Source organism: Erpetoichthys calabaricus, chromosome 4, assembly GCF_900747795.2.
Source record: "Erpetoichthys calabaricus chromosome 4, fErpCal1.3, whole genome shotgun sequence".
Lineage (NCBI taxonomy): Eukaryota > Metazoa > Chordata > Cladistia > Polypteriformes > Polypteridae > Erpetoichthys > Erpetoichthys calabaricus.
In genome coordinates, this window is record NC_041397.2 from 134836987 (window position 1) to 134859095 (window position 22109).

General features: G+C 41.2%; 1 protein-coding gene across 5 annotated transcripts in view; it reads left to right on the top strand.

The window, feature by feature from the left end:
* LOC114650282 (BEN domain-containing protein 2-like) overlaps window positions 1-22109 on the top strand; it is a 106911-nt gene that overhangs the window by 18756 nt on the left and 66046 nt on the right. For all 5 annotated transcript variants that reach the window (XM_051927117.1, XM_051927115.1, XM_051927119.1 and 2 more), the window contains 2 exons: window positions 10361-10498; window positions 10779-10909. In XM_051927117.1, coding sequence (XP_051783077.1) covers window positions 10372-10498; window positions 10779-10909 — 258 coding nt within the window. In that variant the 5' untranslated portion in view covers window positions 10361-10371. The remainder of the gene's footprint in view (window positions 1-10360; window positions 10499-10778; window positions 10910-22109) is intronic.

The following is a 22109-nucleotide window of genomic DNA, read 5'->3' on the forward strand; positions in this document are numbered from 1 at the left end:
CGAAATGAAACCTGCCTAACTTTTGTAAGTAAGCTGTAAGGAATGAGCCTGCCAAATTTCAGCCTTCCACCTACACGGGAAGTTGGACAATTAGTCATGAGTGAGTCAGTCAGTGAGGGCTTTGCCTTTTATTATTATAGACTAGCAAAATACCCGCGCTTTGCAGCGGCGAAATACTGGCTGAATATTTTAATTAAGAAAAAAGTAAACATTTTTAAATTGAGGGAAAATATACAAAAAATTATTTGTTAAGGATCTCTTTGTATACGACGTTGTCAGTTCGTCCCTCCGGTTGTAATATGACCAAGCTGTGTGCTGAGCTTACTCTTGAGCATGCAACATACAGTTGGCCATGTGAAAAGCAATCCTGCCTCAAATCAATGCCAACATTTTGTAGTGTTTGTCCTTGAGACTTATTAATTGTCATTGCGAAGCAGAGCCTTACTGGAAATTGAACGCGTTTGAATAGAAATGGGAGATTAGATGGTATAACGGGGATGCGAGGAATAAAAACTGTGTCACCTGAGGAACTGCAGTAAAAATAGTTGCTTTAATTAGGTTGTTTTGTAGAGATATGACCTGAAGTCTCGTGCCGTTACAAAGTTTTAGTGGCTGTAAGTTTCTCAGTAACATTATTGGTACCCCAACCTTCAAAATGAGATTATGCTCAGGAGTGCCTGGAGGATTTAGAGTGTTGAGAAACTCTATTGGATAATGTACCACGTCTTCTACTTCTACAACTGAATCAACAGATTGATATGTTTTTGGTTGTGAAGGTAGTTCTTCAAGTAAAATGTGATTTATAGTCATAGTCATGTCATTTTTTGGTGTTAGGATAGCTCTCTCTCTTAACCATGACACGTCATTTTGGTGGAGATTTCGTAGATCGGGGTAAACATTTTGAAGAAGGCTTTGTAAGGTATTCACGATGAGACAGAGATTTGTAGGAATATTTATTTTACGATTTTCTTGTATGAAGGTGCCATCACCTATACTCATCAGAAGAGCAGAGAACTCCTTGGCTTTTTTGTCGCCTTTCAAATGAACTCTCATGTTTATTTTTAAAGTAACAACATTGATTTGTGGCCATAGGTATGACGATTTCAGAGATGCTTTAACTTCATCAGCGCGTGTTCTTCTGGGCACGACTGGTAAGGTTTGGCGGAAGTCTCCAGCCAGTAACATTGTCAAGCCTCCCATAAGTTTGTTGGTGTTTCGGATGTCTTGGAGGGTCCTGTCTAAAGCCTCAATACCTGCTCTGTGTGCCATAGTGCATTCATCCCAGACAATAAGCTGACAATGTCGCAGCACTTCAGCCATGTTGCTCTGCTTTGCTATGTTACACATGGGGGATTCAGTATGGTTGAGGTTCAGAGGCAGCTTGAAAGCTGAATGAGCAGTTCTGCCACCCTCTAGAAGAGTTGCAGCAATGCCAGAAGAACCCACAGCTATGGCAATGTTAAGTTTTGCTCGGATTTTTGCAAGGAGAAGGTTTATTAGGAATGTCTTACCAGTTCCTCCTGGAGCATCAAGGAAAAACACCGTGCCAGTGGCTGACGCAATGCTGCTCTTGATTTGGTCATAAACTGACTTTTGGTCACTATCTAGCAACCGCTCGTTATTTGTGACTATATTGGCCAATTGCGAGGTGTTGTAAGATGTCTCTTTCAAATACTCGGGATTTGACGTAAGTTGTGCCAGTTCTGTTAAAGGTGAAGGCAAACCGTAATGATGAAGAGATTGACCTCCAATACCAATTACGTAGTTTTCAAGCAACTGTAGACAGTTGTTATAGATCAAATTTAACCACTGGTGGACTTCTGTTCGTATATGATCTCTTTCAGTCTGTCTCCTAATATCTTCTGCTATGCTGTCTTTATGTTTTTCCCATAGGTTTAAGGGGTTTTCCATTTGGCAGAACACCAACATGACAGCAAACAGTTCACGGATCTTTTGAGGTGAGCGAGACAGAGCAGCTTCCTGTAGAGTCTCGTCCCAGTTGATATCGTCATGTAATAAACCGAGTGCCCTGCAGGCTGACTTACAGGTCGGATGTAGGACACCATCAACTGTTCTGAGAGATTTGAAAGATGTGGGACCTGTGATTTTGTTGAGCAGCAGTCGAAGATGGTAGCATTCAGAGTTATTCGGGTGTACAGTGTAGACCCGTCCCAGTACATTATCCTTTTTCACTCCCGAATGTCCTGGTACAGGGTTGCCCTATTTCCTTCGACGAAACATGTTTTTTGCCCACACATAATATGATGGAATTTCATTATAATGAAGTTGTTTTGCAAAATCATCGTGTTTACAAAGGTCAAAGAACGCTTAAAGTGTGGTTTGTGGTGGATTGTGTACTCTATTGGCAACATTGCCTTCTGTGAAATAAATTCTTTGTCCGTTCTCAAGATGCACAGCAAGATGAACGACCGGAGGGAAACGTTCGTGAATGGGAAAACAGAAAATGCGCCAGGCTGCTTCAGAGCTACTAATGTAACGACCAGCTTCGTATCGAGATACTTCGTCATTTTGATTTTGTATTGTAAATACTGCCTGGTCACTTCCCTTGTTAACATACTTGCAGATGTATTTGATTGATTTTACTGAATTGCAAAATTCGACATTGATGTGAGCATTGAAGAAGCGGGACAGCACAGGACTATAAGGGACCACCCATCTGTTGTCGATATCTACTCCTTTGATGTTAATTGTATGACCTCCATCAGCAGGTGCGCGCCGGCGGTACTGAGGGTAACCATCTTCTCCGGTCTGAGTTTCTGAGATGAACGGACGCGGGTACTTAGTGCATATTCTGGGCAGGGTCAGTCTGTGGATCAGGAATTTCCGCACGGATGACTTGATCTATGAGAGCTGGTTTAATCCTATCTTTTAGCCACAATAGAATGTGTGCATGGGGAATACCTCGCTTTTGCCACTCTATGGTGTACATGTAGCAATTTGTACAGACGAAAATGTTACTCTTCGTGAGCAAGTCTATCATTTTGCGAATCTTGAGATGAAATACACGACTGATAAGGTCGTGGCGATTGTGAGGTTTTTGACGTGGAAGGAGAATTTCAGTGATGTCAGGCCATTTAGGATTGCAAGTAAATGTGATGAATAAGTCAGGGCGGCCATAATGACGTACGTATGTCATTGCGTCTTGTGTACGCTGCATATAGCGAGGTCCTCCAGTGAAGGAAGATGGTAATATCACAGCTTGACCAAGTTCTATTAAATCAGTGTCGTTTTTGTCAATAGCATCTTTTAAGTGAACGTAATTTTCAGCTCGTAGTTTTTTCTGATTTAGTCTGATATAATTTAGTCTTTCAGATTCAATTTTTGCGTACATATCAACTAAAAACTGATTTAATAAAGTTTGGAAGAAAAGGATAGTATTATCATGTTGTCTGATCATAAGCCGGTATGAATAGAAGTTTGCTGCAGAGACTGTTTTGTTCATAGGTAACTTACTGGTAGCATGAACTTGAGATATAGACACAGAATAGCCATCTTCACCATAGCAGAACAGGAGAGGATATAGAAGTGCATCATAGGATCTGTGGGTTTCCTTAATGCGTTGTAGTTTATTGTCTCTGGTTTTCAAGACAATATCTCTATTGTTGAATGTTTGCCCAACGATGACAACACCAACTTGATGAACTGTGGGTTTATTAAATCTGCCTTTGTGTGCATGTAATGGTTTTTTGTCTGCGTGAATGACAACTTTGAAGTCTTTGTCATCATCTGAAATACTGTCCATTGTGGAGTGGAAGTCCTGGATGTAACTGTTACAGTCATGGAGCATTTTTTGTAATTGCTTGACCAGGGGTATGTTAAGTTCAGAAAAATTAGCACAGCGGATTTGTGCTTCTTTTTCATCGTCACCGACGAAATAAATTTGCAAAAATTTGTGTTCCTCACTCGGCATAGGTAAAAGACTGCCAATCAAGTGATACACTTGTCCCTGAACTTTAAATGAAGGCATAAAATTTCCCTCAACGATTTGTTTAGCACCAAATGACGTCATTTGAAATGCGCTGTTGTACTTTCGAATATTGTTCAAGAAATGCTCACTTTCAGGATGTTCACCATTTAACAGGCCCTCAAGAAGGTCAGGAAGCTTACGTAAAGGAGTGAGAGAGACTTTACCACCGTTACAGCACAAACCAGAACTCGCATTTCCACTTCTGAGCTTGACAATAGTCACAGTGAACCTCCATGGATCCAATGTGTACTGTTTTGTCAGACTCATAATGTATGTTTGGGTCGTACGCAAATCCACAATTGGCTTTTTTGAGCCAAACTTGTTGTTTTCGTATGAGCCGCTTTTCATTATTGGGATCGTATCTAGAAACAGAAGCTCTATTAACTTGTGGATTTGCCTCCGTGTATTTAGCGACAGCGTCTCTATGAACTTGTGGATGTGCTTGCGAGTATTTAGCCACAGCGTGTTTATTAACTTGTGGATTTTTCTGCGAGTATTTGGCGGCAGCTACACGAAGTTGCTTCCGTCTAGCTGCATCAGAAAATCTACCACGACGTCTGATACGCCTCCTTTTTACTGTGTTCTCACAGCTTGGATTGCTGCTGTCATAATCGGCTCGAGCTGGATTTGTGTTGAACTAACATTCGGTATGTGTCAATCGATATAAGCATACAACTGGCTTCATCAATAACTTCGCATCCATCTTTTGAGAGTTGAAATATTCATAAACATCAAAGTGTCCACTAATCAAATCGTTACCTGTGAATCTAAGATGTTTAAGAGGCATTGACGGTTCTTCAAAGGTGTAAAATATTTGGCCATTTTGGTACACTTGAAAGCGACAACCAAACAATTCAGCGGCAGCCATCATCTCACATGCAGAACCATAGGTGAAGGGCTTAAGCATTTCAGTTTTATAGTGCTCCTGTGTACTATAATTATCTCCTGTACCATCATCAGTCCACACTTTGAACCTGTCCCAGTCATTTAATACATAAGATGCAATGTCCCTGCAGATATCAAAAGTGAGCCTGATATGTCCATTCAATATGTAACACAGAGAATGGAAAAGGCAGGCGCCATGTCGGGGCATGGACACCACTCGGTAAGTGATACTTCTTTGATTGATGGTGATCACCTCCATAGACATGTTAATAGGGGTACCGTTGGAAGAATAAAGGGAATGGGTACTTGATCAGTAAACAAAGTATAAAATACCTACACAATAATTATAACAATCGTAATAAACGAAATAATAACCCGTGGATTAAATAAAAAGGCTGCTTCCTTTTCGAAGCAAGCAAAAACGACAGCCTTATATGGCGTTCGTTTTTAAAATAGCGGAGATGCTGCGTAAAGGCTGCTTCACAAAAATACAGCGGAGCGTCTTATATGGGCAGGCAGCGGATTAAATAAAGTAAATGGGTACCTGAACAGAAAACTAAGTCTAAAATAGCTACACAATAACCATAACAATCGTAATAAACGAACAATAAAACAGTAGAGAACCGCGAATCAAGGAGAAAGGACGGCCTTTTATTGCGTTCGTTTATAACACAGAGAAGAAGCTTTGTAAAGTCCGCTTCACAAAAAAACTGCGGAGCGCCTTATATGGGCAGGCAGTCAGGCAAAGAAAGGGATTCAAATAACTATAATCGTAATAAACGAACAAAACAACAGCAGAGAAGCCGCGGATTAAATAAAAGAAATGGGTACCTGAACAGTAAACAAAGTATAAAATACCTACACAATAACTATAACAATCGTAATAAATGAACAATAAAACAGCGGAGAACCTGTGGATTAAATAAAAAAGCTGCTTCCTTGGCGAAGCAAGGAAAAAGGACGGCCTTATATGTCGTTCGTTTATAAAACAGTGTTTAAGCTTTGAAAAGGCTGCTTCCTTGGCGAAGCAAGAAAAGCAATGAACACACCGCAGCGAAGAACGGCCTTATACGGGCAGGCAGTCAATTACGTGGGAGGCGTGTTGATTTCCGCAGCAGCCGCACTTATGAATATGCTAAGCACAGTCCTTCACCCGTGAATATTTACCTTATATAGGCAGGCACTCAATCACGTGGGAGGCGTGATGATGCAAGACGCAACTGCCTCACACGGCGACCGATCTGCCCGCTATGGCCGTATACAGTATACGAAAGTAGGTTCCAGTTATGACCGTTACGCGTAGAATTTCGAAATGAAACCTGCCTAACTTTTGTAAGTAAGCTGTAAAGAATGAGCCTGCCAAATTTCAGCCTTCCACCTACACGGGAAGTTGGACAATTAGTGATGAGTGAGTCAGTCAGTCAGTCAGTGAGGCCAAATTTCAGCCTTCCACCTACACGGGAAGTTGGACAATTAGTGATGAGTGAGTGAGTCAGTCAGTCAGTGAATGAGTCAGTGAGGGCTTTGCCTTTTATTAGTATAGATTATGGTGTACCATAGGGTTCTGTGCTGGTTGTGCTGACCATCCTGTTCTCCCTGTATATGCTGCCATTGGCTAAAATTATTGTAGGGCATGGATACCACTTCTGTAGCTATGTTGATGATACTTAGGTATATATCTCTAGTGCCAGAGGATCCCAGTGCTGTATAGAAACTGGTGAGTTGTCTATCAAGTATCATGAGTTGGATGAATAGACATTTGTTTTTAATTGAATAAAGATATGAGTGAAATTCTCCTTTTTGGCAAAGAAATGCAGAGTGGTTTTAAATAGTCTAGGCAATCTGGCACTAGAGATTAAAACTGAGGATAGAAATCTAGATGTTATTCTTGACTCTAAACTCACATTTAAACCACGCCTTGACAATGTCGTGATGACTGCCTTCTTCCACCTCAGGGACATAGCCTGTGTAAGACTATTCCTTCACTTGGAAGATGCTAAGAAGGTGAGCTTTTGTTTTCTCAAACTTAAGCTGTTTTAGACAGTCCTGTGAGAAGTGCTTTACAAGGACAACAAAGATCACAACTTGTTCAAAATGCGGCAGCAAGAGTACTGACTCGCACTAGAAGAACTGAGCATATTACCCGTATTTTAGCAAGACTACATTGGTTACCTGTTTCTTTTAGAACTGATTTTAAAACACTTGTATTAGTATTTAAAGCTTTAAATGGACAAGAGCCATCATATATTTCAGAGTGTCTGACTGAATATGTTCAAAATAGGTCCTTAAGATCATCAAGTAAAATACAAGAAATATGGAGAAGCAGACTTCTGTTTTTATGCACCAAAGATTTGGAACAACCTTCCCTTGTATGTTTGTTAGGACTTCTCTCGTAATATTTTTAAAAAGCAGCTGAAAGCATACTTTTTAACCGTGGTGCTTAGTAGGGCTGGGCGATTTGGCCTAAAATCAAAATCTCGATTAATTGAACATTTTAACTCGATTACGATTAATGAACGATTATTTTATTTATTTATTTATTTTTTTTGCCCTCATAGTTCACTGACAAGTTTTGTACAGTAAATATGCTCACATATTACAAGTGAGAGATTTTTGAATGAAGGGTGCATTACTTGATTTTAAAATAATTGAAGGAAACACACTATCTTCTATCTGTGATTATTTATTGAACATCAATGTTGAACAACTGAAATTAAAGCACACATTGCCTAAAACGAACAGTCACTTTGTTCTTATAAAAAAGTAAAAATAAATAACTTGCACTTTTGGAAACAAAATAAATTATTTTCAATGTTTTTCTTATTAAAAGTAGAAAATAAACAGTATCTCTTCTAAATAAAATATATATCCTATAAATAATATTTTAAACAGTGCATTTCTTGCATCTTCTGTAAACAAATATTTTAATGTTGTAATTAAAATAATACTCTCTAAACACTGTTGCATGAGGTGATCTTAGCGATCTTGTCATGTCACTATATGAACATGAATTTACTCTAAGTTCTTACTAAGAAACACGAGCATGTTAACCTTTTCAGGTTTCAGGCAGGACCTGAGGCATGTAACAATGTTTCTGCCCGAACTGAAAACCCGCTCTGATGGGGAGCTAGTAGCTGGTATGCAGAGATACTTTTTTGCCACCTTACTTAGAGTGAAAAGTGTACATGATGCTTCCTCCACCAGTCCAGTGGATTTGCCTCACTATCCAGCATGGGGGACACCAAATAGCTGCTCATCTCTGCTTCTAGCGATTGCTGAAGTGACAGAGTGGGTGTAGCTGAACTTGCTGAAGGTGTTGCCTCACTCCCTTTAAAAAAGCTTCCTAATGACCTCTTTTGCTTTTATGCTATTATATTTAATTAAGCTGACGTGTACTTACCAATTGCAAGGTGTAGGCGGTGTCCAAAACACTGCTGTCGTAACCATCCATTAAGCGCAGCAGCTTTGACAACATTAGCACCGTTGTCTGTTGTAATGGCTGAAAGTTTTTCTTCCGTGAGGTCAACATTCAGAAAGCATATCTTTCAGACCTTGCGCAATCATATCTGCCATGTGATCGGCTGGAAAATATGCCATCTCAAGGCATCTCTGGCGCAGCTTCCAATCGTCGTCAATGTAGTGCAAAGTAAGGCTCAAGAATGGGTCCATCGTCCTACTTGACCAGAGATCAGATGTGGCTGCAAAGTGTTGAACATTTTTCAGTTCAGCAGCTACATGTTTACAACATGTCTTGTACATGTCTGGCATCCGCAGTTTTAGAAAAATGTGATCGCGATGGCACAGTGTATCTTCTGTCGAGAGTTTTAACGAGGTGTTTAAACCCGCTTCGCTCCACTGTAGCCAAGGGAGTTATATCCTTTGCGATGTAATAACAAATAGCGTCAGTTATTTCTTTCCATCTTCTTGAACTCTTCTCATACTGTGTGGCATTTGTGAACGCTTGTGTTATCGACATCTGCTTTGCGGAGGCACTTGTTGCTGGGTGCTTGTCAGTCTCTTTTTGTTTTTTTTGAGCCATGCACTGTTCATATTCAGTAATGTGATTGTGCTTCAAGTGTTGAAACAAATTGGTGGTGTTACCTTTGGGCGTCGAGACTGTTTTTCTGCAGTGTCTACATCTGACTTCATTTTGTTCGATGTCATCCTTACTGAAGCCAAAAAATGTCCAAATGACGGAGACTGCGTTTTTCTTTGGTACAAGCTGCTCTTGTTGCTCAGGTGTGTCAGTGTTTAAGCTCTCCATGCTCGACATGTCGGCGGAATAACGTAACATAACGGAGCGGGGTCACGTGACTCCACATGCGGTAGTGTTTTTAAAGGGAAAGTAATCGAAATAATCGACCTGGAAAAGTTTGATCGATTACAGGTTCTGAATGTCGATTTCGATTACTTTTCGATTAATTGCCCAGCCCTAGTGCTTAGTTAGTTTTCACAATGTTATATTCATGTATTTTTATTTTTACCTGTCTTTTAATATGATTTCTTAATGTTTTATTGTGTTCTTATTTTATCATTATTCATATTCCATTTTATTTTAATTTTCTTCTTGTTGTTTTTTACTATGTACACTTTGTAAATCACTTTGAGCATCATTCAGAAAGGTGATATATAATTAAAATTATTATAATCTGTGTATAGCTTTAAGCTACATTATCCTAACTAAGGCCAGTCACTTTTAAATAAAATTGAGTGCAGTTCACTTCGAATGCACTGAATCACTGCATAGAAGTGATTGGTTTCTGACTAAACCACCAGTATACAGGTTTTGTCTGACTGGCGCATAAACATTCCACTACAACAGACAGGAAACAAACTATAAACACTTCTTGTTATTTCCCTTCATGAAGCATGGCTGCAGCTCTCTTAATCAACTGGAGGGATATGATTATGCCAGTCACAAATCACATATTGGTGTCTGGATTAACAGTAATCTGAATGGAAGGATTTAAAACTTCTATCCAAACAGTTAAAACCGTAAAATCGGTTCTAAAAACATACTGTATACTTGGGTAATAGCCATAGTGCACTGACACCTGAATCCCTGCAATAAACCAATATAAACACAATTGTCAGATGCTGAAGATAAATTGAGCTGCATGTACACATGTAAGGTGTTCCATTTTCTAAGACTGAAACCATTCTGGTCATTCTGGATAAGGGTTTGAGCATATCTTCCATCTCTTTTTTTTGTACTAGTGAAGTTTTTTCACTAGCCAGCACTGTGTTTTGGTTTTAGAGTTGGACTTACATGCTGATTTTCTATCAGCTACCTCTAAATTCTGTGCCTTGAATTTTACACCACTTACTTTTTAAATTTTTTGCTGTCTTTTGTTTCTTGTTTTGTATACCGAGCAAGATACATGCTGAAGCCCATATCGAATAAGGGTGTTTTTGTGGCTATGCTAAAATATTCCTAAATGTTTTATGATATGCCTGAAATTTGCATTTGTATTTATTTTTTCATAGGGCACTTCATTATGAAAATTAATGATGAAGAAGTATTTGTTCAACAAGTTCAGATTTCGGATCCTTCAAATAATACAAATGTCAACTATACATCAGCTTCAGACGTGACCAAAGATGTCTGTAGTTCAGATATTTATGGTAAGTAGGTAAATGAAATGAAAAATAGTTGGGTAATTCTGAATTGGCCTTGTGTTAATTTCTGTTACCTATGAGTGGCTATTGTGACCATTTAAGTCTGGTTCCAGCTGAGCATCCAGTGTACCCAGGGGAGGTCCTGACTTGTATTAGACTAAGCAAGTTAGAAAATTGGTTGGATTGTTACAAATAAGTAATTGTACATTTAAAATATAAAAAAGTGCTTAAGTTTTAAAGTTAAAACTTTGTCACGTAACACAAAAAAATTGTATCTCCCTGACAGATGACCAGGTTGTTGCCGAATGTGAAAGAATGTCTGACGATCAAGTAGAGGAAAATGGTTACTGTTCTGATGATGGTTCAAGTCTTCACAGCAGAAGAAAACAACACATTGCTTCCCCTGCAGCCAGCATAGTATGTACAATGTCAATATTTAATTCAGTGCCTCTATATCTCCTTGTAAATGTAGCCCTGTGACAGTGTTGTGCATTCATATTTGTTGCAGTGTGTGCTTAAACACTATCAGCCAGGTTTACAGTTGATTGCAGTTTCACTACAAAGGAACTTCTAGGAAGAACTTGCATATAGTTGATTCCGAAGAATGCAGAGCCTTTCACTTTTTGCACACTTTTTATTGTTTATTACATTTTATTTTAAATGGGTACGTTTGCAATTTTGCCCATCGATCTACACTCAATAAGCCATCCTGACAAAGTGAAAACATAAATATTTTGACCCTTTTCTCTGGGATTCCAAATTATGGTTAGGTCCGGTTTGATTTAATTACCCTTCATATGTGTCTAGAACTTGGTTGTTATATGCACCTGTGAAAAATTGAATTTACTGAATTAGTGCTGGCCGGTATACCGGTTCATACCGAAAACCGTTTTTTATTTTTGATATGATATGGATTTTTCTTATACCGCAACACCAGTTTAAATTGCCTGAACAACGTTCAGAATTTGGCGCAGCGGGAAACTGTTTAAGGGAGGACCTTTTTCACTGCTACACCGTGTGAAAGAGTACAGCCCGGACACAGACAGGAGGACACGTTCTTAGCCATTACCACACGTTTATTCCTACAACTATTATTTACATTGTCCTATGTGCACCGCCACCAAACAACCCCCACAGTCTCTCAACAGTCCCGGCTTCTTCACTAGCCGTCTCTCTTTCTCTTTCACACTCTTCAGGCCTCTCTTCGCCCACCTCCTTCTCTGACCTCGTCCACCTCCTCACCCGACTCCAGCCTTGATTGTCGGGAGGCGGACCTTTAAATAGGCAGCTGAGTGCCGACCACACCCAGCCACCTGTGACAGTACTCCCCCGCTAGCTGAGACCTCCAAGGGCCAGCGGACTGATCCGCGAGGACTGGCCTTCCTCGGCGGCAAGCCGACACTCTGCAGCCTAGGGCCCGATCTTGAAATTCCAAAAGAAAAACAAGGGCGGAGGTGTTGCCCTGACGCAGCCCCTTGGCTCGTTCTCTGTTGGACCAACACTCTCAGCCCCGATCGGCACCCCGATGCTCCCTTTTTCGGCTTCCCAGCCCAACAAGTCCGCGGTCCTCGCCACAGGACCACCAGCGGGAGCACACGTGCTCGTCTCCTCCCAGCCAACGGGTAATTCCTCTGCCTCCGCAGAAGACGGCCCTTCGAGGCACGTGCGCACCCAGCTGCACGTCGTCCCGTGTTGGAGGAACTGGCTTCCTCAAGCCGCTTCCTCCTTTCACTTTGGGACGCCGTGACAGTTCGAATCTGCCCATTGCAAGAGGGCAGACCCAGCCCCGCTGGCATCCGGAGCTTCATGGGGTCGGTCTCTCTTACCTTCCCCGCTGTGCCTCTCCGGTCAGAAGCTCCTGCAGCGCGCCGATCCTCCTTCGCCTGCGTCTCCTGATTGCACGCCACTGCCATACCTCCTGACTCCTGTGTCTCCGCCCGGAGGGCACATCGCTCGGCCGGCAGCGATAGCACAAGCCTCAGCTCTTCTTGCAGCTCCTGCAAAACCGCTGCCAAGGAGAGAGAAACAGCCGGTGGTGAGCTTACCTTTTGAGCAGCGTCACTTGCCAACTGCTCTCTATGGGCCCTTCCCTGCGGCCCACTCGGGTTTCTTCAAGGCACAAGACGGACATACCCTGCTCCCACCTCCGACCAATCATTGGCGAGAAAACAGGACATGCTGTCCAATCCCGTGCCTTTCACGAGGAGGGACTTCTGGTCGGCGGCCATCTCGTCGTCCTCTCACAGGGAGACGAGATTCCGGGCAGCTCCGCGGCTGCTGCGGCTGTCGAAGCTGCAGCTCTTCCTTCTCGGCAGCTCCTCCTGCTGCCGCCGCGTCTTTGAGCCGCCCCTGAAACATAAAGTCCAGCGGCGGACCGCAAATGGTCCGCGACTCTACATTTCCCTGCGGGGTTGGGTGCACGCCACCCCTGCGGCACGTGGGTGAGCTGTCCTGCTGTGCCGGGCCTTCCACAGACTTTTTCCGATATGCAGGTCTGCACCTTGAGCCAGGTGCAGCATCCTGCCGACTACGCCACTGTGAAAGGGTACAGCCCGGACACAGACAGGAGGACACGTTCTTAGCCATCACCACACGTTTATTCCTACAACTATTATTTACAATGACCTATGTACACCGCCATCAAACACCCACCACAGTCTCTCAACAGTCCTGGCTTCTTCACTAGCCGTCTCTCTTTCTCTTTCACACTCTTCAGGCCTCTCTTCGCCCACCTCCTTCTCCGACCTTGTCCACCTCCTCACCCGACTCCAGCCTTGATTGGCGGGAGGGGGACCTTTAAATAGGCAGCTGAGTGCCAACCACACCCAGCCACCTGTGACAACCACTAAACAGATACAACGGAGTACATGCATTCATAGACATAGAATTACTAGACAGCGCATGACCAGCAGCATCGTACGTCAGCGTCGCCGCCATATTGCGAGTGGATAAAGATGCCTCACGCATGTGCTACTTGGGATTGTACAACTGCTGTACGCTCCAAACCAGATCCTGGGGGATTACATTTCATAGGTAAAGATGAACAATTGTTTTGGTTATATTTGGCCATTAGAAAATCCCATTTTATAATCTTAACTTTAGCTACGCCAGGCTAAGCTAGCAAAGCTATGCATTTATGTGCTCAAGTGAGCCTCCAAACAACATTTTGGCTAAACGTATTTAGTTACTAACTATATAGATTGTTGTTAGCTGTTAACATTTCTCAAACTTTGAAGGTTTCCCAAAGAAATCCACCTCAGGAAGCAGTGGGAGATAGCCCTTAGACGAGATTTTGAGAAAGCTGTCCTGTGATGTGTGCCATGGTGGTTTGGTAACAGATGCTTTACCAGCATCATATGATCAAAAGTAACCACTTGCTCACATTTAAAAAAAACAAAGGAGGTTTGATGATTCATCCTGAGGGTACAGTCAAGGTTGGCATAGTAGCTGAGCATGTTATCCGACAGTCGACATTAGGACAAGCTGTCAGTGTATCTTTGATCAATCAGTTTGTTCGGGATGAGATTGGTTCAGATGATGTGTTTTTTCTCAAGGAGCACATTGAGGAAACACAGTTTTAAATTGACAGCCATCATTTTATGCTCTTGTCTTTAGTTGTTTCTGTCTTCCACAAACTAAGGCTGCACCATATTGCCAAACTGAATACTCTCAAATTGCAGAGTGGCAACACACGGAAAAAGCTATGTATGACAGTTCTGTGTCATGGATTTTAGATCCTATCCTGTACATATTTAAGTAACCACATTGTGTGTGTGTGTGCGTGTGTGCGTGTGTGTGTGTGTGTGTGTGTGTGTGAGAGAGAGCGAGGAATGGGTGGAATGTTTTCAGAAATTAAGCCAATTTGTATACAATAAAATTGTTTATTTTTGTCATTGAGTGTATCATTTCACTGTTAAAAGAAAGACAAACAAAGATAACTGGCAGTAACAGTGCAGAATTCACAACTGGTATGCCAGTTTGAAAAGATAAGTTTTGAGGGTAGTTTTAAAATGTGTTATTGAATTGAGCTGACGTATATGAGAGGGAAGAGAATTCCAGAGATGAGGAGCACTATGAGAGACGCTCGAGCTCCCATAGAACAGAGTTTGATGTGTGGTACAGAAAGTAGAGCTGCAGAGGAGGATCTGAGTGAACGAGAGGGAGTGTAAGTCTGTAGGAGATCAGTGAGGTAGTGGGGAGCAAGGTTGTGGAGAGCTTTAAATGTTACGAGCAGTATTTTGTATTGTATTCTGTAGTTAACAGGGAGCCAGTGAAGTTGAGAGAGAATAGGTGTAATATGTTCAGTGGATTTAGAACAGGTTATTATCCTGGCAGCAGAATTTTGAAGAAGTTGTAAGTGATGGATAAGTTTTTGTGGGATGCCAGATAGAATAACATTACAGTAATCTATACGTGAGGTGACTAGGGCATTAACCAATACTTCAGTACTGTGTTGCATAAGAACAGGACAAAGTCTAGAAATGTTTTGGAGATGGAAGAAGGCAGTCCGAGAAATGTTACTTATATGGGAGGAATTATCTAATAATAATAATTATTATTATTTAATAATTGCCATTATCCTCTTTAATAAATCCCTGTGTGCGTCCATGTGTCTGTGTGTGTGTGTGTGTGTCTTCTGGTGGAAGTGCGGGGCGCGGTGCGACGCTTCAAAGGCCGCCTGACGCGTCACACAAGACAGAGTGGGCGGGACCTATAAAATATTGCGCGGCCGATCCAATCGGATTTCGGTAAATGAGGTAACACCTAAAACATAAGGTACGAAAAATCCAATCGGGTACTGAGACACGGAGACCAGCATCCCCAAAGAGGTGGGATTAGTATTTGTTGTTGTGCAAGTGTTCACTCTGAGGATGTCAGATTTGTGACTAAGAAGCTTGGCCCAGTAAAGTGTAAAGTGTCAGTCGTTGAAGGGGTTTTCCTAAATATAGGAATTTTCATGATATTACAATAGGATGACTTTTAAAAGTAGTTTTATTTTCGCACACATAAAATCCGTTTCTGGGGAGACGCCACACATAAACTAGTCAGCTGCACGCCAACACAGATTAAAATACTTGCTGGGGAACTGCACAGTACTTGCTGGAGAGACGCCACAGCAAGCTAAAATAAAGAGAGGCAGGATAGGAGATCTTCAAACAGAAACAACTTATCAATCAACAGCCACAGAGGAGAGGATAAATGTAATATTAATTATACTTACTGTATTGTCATATGCGTTTCTATTTTATTTTTATTTTTATTTTACTTAAGGCTTCTTGCAAAAATATTTTTGGCAAAAAAAAAATTAAGACAAGAAACAGAATGAGGTCAAGGTCCCTTGCCATTTAATATAGACTGTTCCTACTAATGTTTATGCACTACTGTTCTAGCGCCCGTTATTGTAACGGGCTTAATATCTAGTTAGTGTATAAATGGATAGAAATAATTGCATTTAAACGATTTGCCAAAATCTCTTATATGTAAACGATACTGTTTTAAAAGTTTTATTGTTTTTTCATTAGAAAACCCGGTTTCCACGTCTACCTGTATTAGTTTAAATGGCACTTTTGCCACTCGCAATATGTTGGATGCACTGACGTATCGTGTCGACTGGGCAACACAGTGAATGCGGCGTCTATATATGTCTATGCATGCGATAGTGGAAGTGTTGCGCGGGGGCTCTTTTTCACTGCTACACCGCTAAATAGGCATGCAACGGAGTACATGCGCAGTGAAAATGGACAGAGAACATTCTGAAACTGAAGCTGTAGCAGACGATAAAGTTGAACATGATGACATAGAAGAACTTTTGCCGAAAAAAAGGAATTGCATCCGTTGCCTGGAGATACTTTGGTTTTAAAAGGTCTGATGTGGACCATCCATTTTCCAACCCGCTGAATCCGAACACAGGGTCACGGGGGTCTGCTGGAGCCAATCCCAGCCAACACAGGGCACAAGGCAGGGAACCAATCCCGGGCAGGGTGCCAACCCACCGCAGGACACACACAAACACACCCACACACCAAGCACACACTAGGGCCAATTTAGAATCACCAATCCACCTATCCCGCATGTCTTTGGACTGTGGGAGGAAACCGGAGCGCCCGGAGGAAACCCATGCAGACACAGGGAGAACATGCAAACTCCACGCAGGGAGGACGCAGGAAGCAAACCCGGGTCTCCTAACTGCGAGGCAGCAGCGCTACCACTGCGCCACCGTGCCGCCCCTGATGTGGACCATTATCTTCAAATCTGTGAAAACTGTTTCTATACTATTGGATAATATTGCAAGCCAAGTTGTACTTGTTTTATTTTTTTTCAATACAGTGTAATGTACCTGGGTGCTGTGTAATAGTGTGACGACATGTTGACTTTATTCTCAACATTTCTACTTGATGCTCGCCGTTTATGTCAAGATTTAGGTCGACATGTTGACTTTATTCTCGTAATTTGTCATTAAAGTAGAACATCATAAACTAAACTTCATCGTAAAATGAATACTGTATTTCATTTACTAGATTTTCTCAAACCCCGTCATAAGTTATGTAGCACATTAAATGCTTTGTGTTAAGTATTCCCTTAGCCATGTTAAATCGGTACGTGCTTCTTAAACTGACTTCTTCTTGTACTAAGGAGGCGCCGGCAGCGATCACCGCACAGAATACATTCACTTCATGATATTTCTGCTCCCTGAACATTTAGAATGCTAAGATAAATACTTGATATAATTTTCATGATGAAATGCATTAAAGCATGTATTAATTATGTGGGGGCACGGTGGCATGGAGGTTGCACTGCTGCCTCGCAGCAAGGGGGTCTCGGGTGTACCCTGCCTTGAATTTGCATGTTTTTCTGGTGGGTTTACTCTGCGTGCTTCAGTTTCCTTTCAAAGTCACGTAGAATGTGGGGTTTTGTTATGCTATATTGACCCTGCTAGTGTATGTTTTGCTCGTATTCACCCTGCAATGTGCTGGCGTTCAGGATTTGCTCCTGCCTTGCACACAATGCTTGTTGGGATGGGCGCAACCCTGAATGGATGACATAATTAAACATGTATAACGAAGATTTTTTTAAAGTTCTGAACACTCTGTGGTCTAAGTTTATAACTAGTTTTAATTTCACAAAGACGTTTATCAAGGGAGCAGCACTACCGTGCATGCTTAATACCTGCTTTGATGCATTTCATCCTGAAAATGATATTGAGTATATATCTTAGCATTCTAAATTTTCAGAGAGCAGGAATATCATGAAGAGAATGGATTCTGTACGGTGATCGCTGCAGGCGCCTCCTCTTAGTGCGGAGGAAGTCAGTTTAAGAAGCGCGCAGTGATTAAAAACTGGGTTGGGGAACACAACACAAAGCATTTAATGTGCTACATTTAACTTATGACGGGGTTTGAGAAAATCTAGTAAATTAAACATTGATTTTAGGATGAAGTTTAGTTTGACATTCTACTTTAATTATAAAATAAACTATAAGAATAAAGTGGAAATGTCGACTTTAATCTTGACGTAAACGGTGAGAATAAATTGGAAATATCGACTTTAATCTCGACATAAGCGTCAAGATTAAAGCGGAAATGTCGAGAATAAAGTCAACATGTCGACTTTATTATTGACATATAGTTTTTTTTTTTTTTTTTTCTTCCGCTTCCGTATTTTTTTTTCTTCACTGTGGCCCTAATACGATTCCGTAGGGCTGTACCACAAATCCATATTACTAACCGAGAATGCTAAACCGGATGGATGCAGGGACATCCGGCCATGGGCCGTAGCCGCAAAAAGACGTACTGCGCAGGCGCCCCAAGAAATGAGGCGCTGCGAGAGGCGGACAAGACCACAGAAAAAAGGAGTGAGCAGAGAAAAAAGGAGTCAAACGCAGGCGACGCACACAGCGCCGCACGAGCAAAACACCCAAGCCCCCCCCCCCCCCCCCACACACACACACAAGCAATGGACGGGATACACACAAAGAGGACGATTCAACAAGCCCCTGGCACACAAAAAAAAGAGCCCGCAAACCCCCCCCCCCACACACACACACACACACACACACACAAGCAACGGACGGGACACACACAAAGAGGACGATTTAATCCCATTGCACACGAAACTGGACGCACACTAAGAGGAGGATTTAACAAGCCAGAAGCACACAAAAAAAAAGAAGCCAAGAGCACCATACAAAGCCCAGTGGACACGAAACGGGACAGACATCGGACATGGCACACGAAACGTACACAAAAACGACGATTCAGACCCACGACCACAGTAACATAAATAACAAATGACACACAAAGCCCCATTTCTAAATGAACCGTCCGTATTAAACATACGTCATCTCAACACGTTCACAATATGCAGCATAGGTAGATCTCATTACAATGAGGCACTATTAACCGTTCAACCGCAGAAAAGGCTCCATATTAACAGTGAGTGCGATCCTCCTTATTACTTATCCATATTTCTCACGCTCAAGAACAAATAAGTCATGAATTCACGATCACAGGTACAAAACGATACCGCTCGGATAACGGGACCAAACACAATTCACACTATGCAGCATAGGTGGATCTCATTACAATAAGGCACTATTAACCGTTCAACTGCAGAAAAGGCTCCATATTAACAGTGAGTGCAATACTCCTTATTACTTATCCATATTTCTAGAAGAAAAAATGTCTCGGCTCCAAAAACGCAAAGCTCAACTAAAGCTTCTAACTAACGATGTACCTAAAAGTAAAAACTTTATGAACTGCATTAGATCCTACAATACTTCATTTGCTTTTGCATCTACCGGAGTAAATATCAGGCCACCAAAAGGCAATGGCCCATACTGCTTTTGCATATGTGCACAAATACTGCATCGCATTGGAACAGTGCACCCTGAAACAAATCAACAACGCAAATATGCACAAATCTACATCCTAGATCCACATGACGCAATCTATCAATCAAAGTTCTACATCGCAACAGGCACGGATTCAAAACGAAACACCTCCCGTCTCAGACATACGTTAAAGGCAACGAAGGATAGAACGGGATTCTCACACAGCACAGGCAAATGGATTACAGCTCCAAAACAACACGTCCCAAATACTACACATGCAACAACGCGCCTATCAAACGGCACAAGCAAAACATACACCAGGAAAATTCATTCGGATTAATGAATGTCATTTGCAATCATTGTCATTCAGTTCACTTCCCTGAAGAAACAACTGGCAATACAAGTAATACATTTACACGTTGTTGTCAAAAGGGTCAAATTAGACTGCCTCCTTTACATTCATATCCTGAATATCTACAGAAGCTTCTAACTAACGATGTACCTGAAAGTGAAATCTTTATCAACTGCATTAGATCCTACAAATCGGTATCCACTATGAACATTAACGGTGGCACTGCACATGACATCCGTCTTGCAAAAATGTTAATTATTGATGAATGTACAATGGCATCCAGTCACTTACTCAACACCATTCATAAACCTCTACAAACGTTTATGAATAATAATATTCCTTTGGAGGAAAAGTACTTTTATTAGGAGGAGATTTTAGACAGTGCTTAGCTATTCTTACACATGCCATGCGCTCAGCTATTGTTCAGTGTACCTTAAAATACGCAGACAATTGGCATCGCTTTCAAAAGATACAGTTAGTACAAAACATGCGATGTCCAGAAACAGATCATAACAATTGCTTATTACAACTGGGAGATGGTACACTCACCAATACAGATGGACTTCACCCACATATTATTACAATTCCTTAAGCCTTTATCTGCGACGACTTAGTTACAGACAGATTTGGAACAGCAATCTCATTAGACCAAATGCCCCTTTTAACACAACGCACTATATTATGTCCAAAAAATATTAATGTGGAAAACATAAATACCCAAGTCATTCCATTACTTCCTGGAGAGACACAACTCTTTCTAAGCTCTGACAAACTTGACTCTGATCACAATAATAACCATCTTCATTGACATTACAAGTTCTGACCTGGAATTACCTTTTACACTTAAACGGCGTGTACAAAGAAATTTTCCAATAAACCTTTACACTGTGCCACACACTTTATTGTTTGCTTTCTATTTGCATCATCTACACCTTCACACTATTCTATATCTCATTCATACATCACGCTCTTTGTCATTCCCAACACCAGGGGTTGGCGAGCGAAGCGAGCAGGGGGCGGAGCCCCCTAGTAGCATTATAAATGCACGTTGCAGTTTTATTATTTATTTATATAGCTTAGCTTGAAGCAAGGTCCATATTAATGCAATTTGCCTAAATGATGGTTCAGTTGGTAAAGATGTCATCACCAAGTTGCACTTGTTTTATTTTATTTTTATTTGGTGAATACTGTGTAATGCACCTGGGCTTGAAGTCTTGAAGTAATAGTATTATTACTGAAGTTGCACTATTATTTATTTTATTATTATTTATTAGTTTAAATATTATGCAGTTTTATGATGGTAAAGTTGTTTAAAAAGTCAGTTTAACGTGTCAGTGGACAGAGATTGTTAACATTAATAGAAAGTATAGTTGGTTTACAAAAAATATTTACTAATTATTCCTTTTCTAAGACATGTTCAGTGCAATACAACTTTTGACAAGCACCTCTGGATATTTTACGAAGTCTAAATGCCTCTTTGGATGGTTGAAAATATGTTGTCAAAATTTTAGTTTAAGTTGTTTGCAAAATTTGTTCAATAAAAAGGTTCTATATTTTGACTGCAACTGTCATGCAATGTGATTCCTTCTCTTCATTAGTGCCACCCCCTTGAAAACTATCACTTTATAGGGCCATGCAAACCTGTATTAATACTTGTGTGAACATTAAAATGTTTTTTGTACAATTCTCATGACAGTGGAATAGGTTATTTTTAGCCAGTCTACTGCAGTAATTGCTGTGGAAAATGTGGTTAACTTCCAGTCATGCATGGGAAAAAAATACTGTTGAATAAAGTGAAACCGGTATAATTTTGAAAAATACCGTGATATAGAATTTTGGTCATACCGCCCACCACTATACTGAATACAGTTTAGAAAGGTATATACCCACAGTTCACACTGCACATCAAGGCAAAAACCAAGCTATGAAGTTCAAGAAACTCTATGTGGACCTCCACAATAAAACTTTGATGAGGCATATATCAGGCAAGGGTGTGAAATCCTTTCTAAAGCTTTGTGTTCCCAGTAGTACAGTGGCCACAATAATTGTGAAATGGAAAGAAGCTGGAACCACCAGGACTGTTTCTAAAGGTTACTGCCCGGCCAAACTGAGTAACCGGGCAAGAAGAGCCTTGGTCAGGAATTAATTAGTCACTCTGACAGTGCTTCCAAAGTCAGCTGAGGTGGAAGAACCTGCTTAAAGGATTCTTATCTCAGCAACACTCCTATCAATCAACATGATAGTCTGTTTGGAGCTTGCAAAATTGTATTTAAAAACGTGAAGAGTATGAGGAAAATGATTGCCTGGTCTGATGAGACAAAAAAAAAAATAAAATTCCAAGCACTGTGTCTGGCAAAGACTTGGTACTGCTCATCACATGCCTAATACCATTCTTACGGTCAAGCATGATGGTGGCAGCATCATGCTATGGAGTG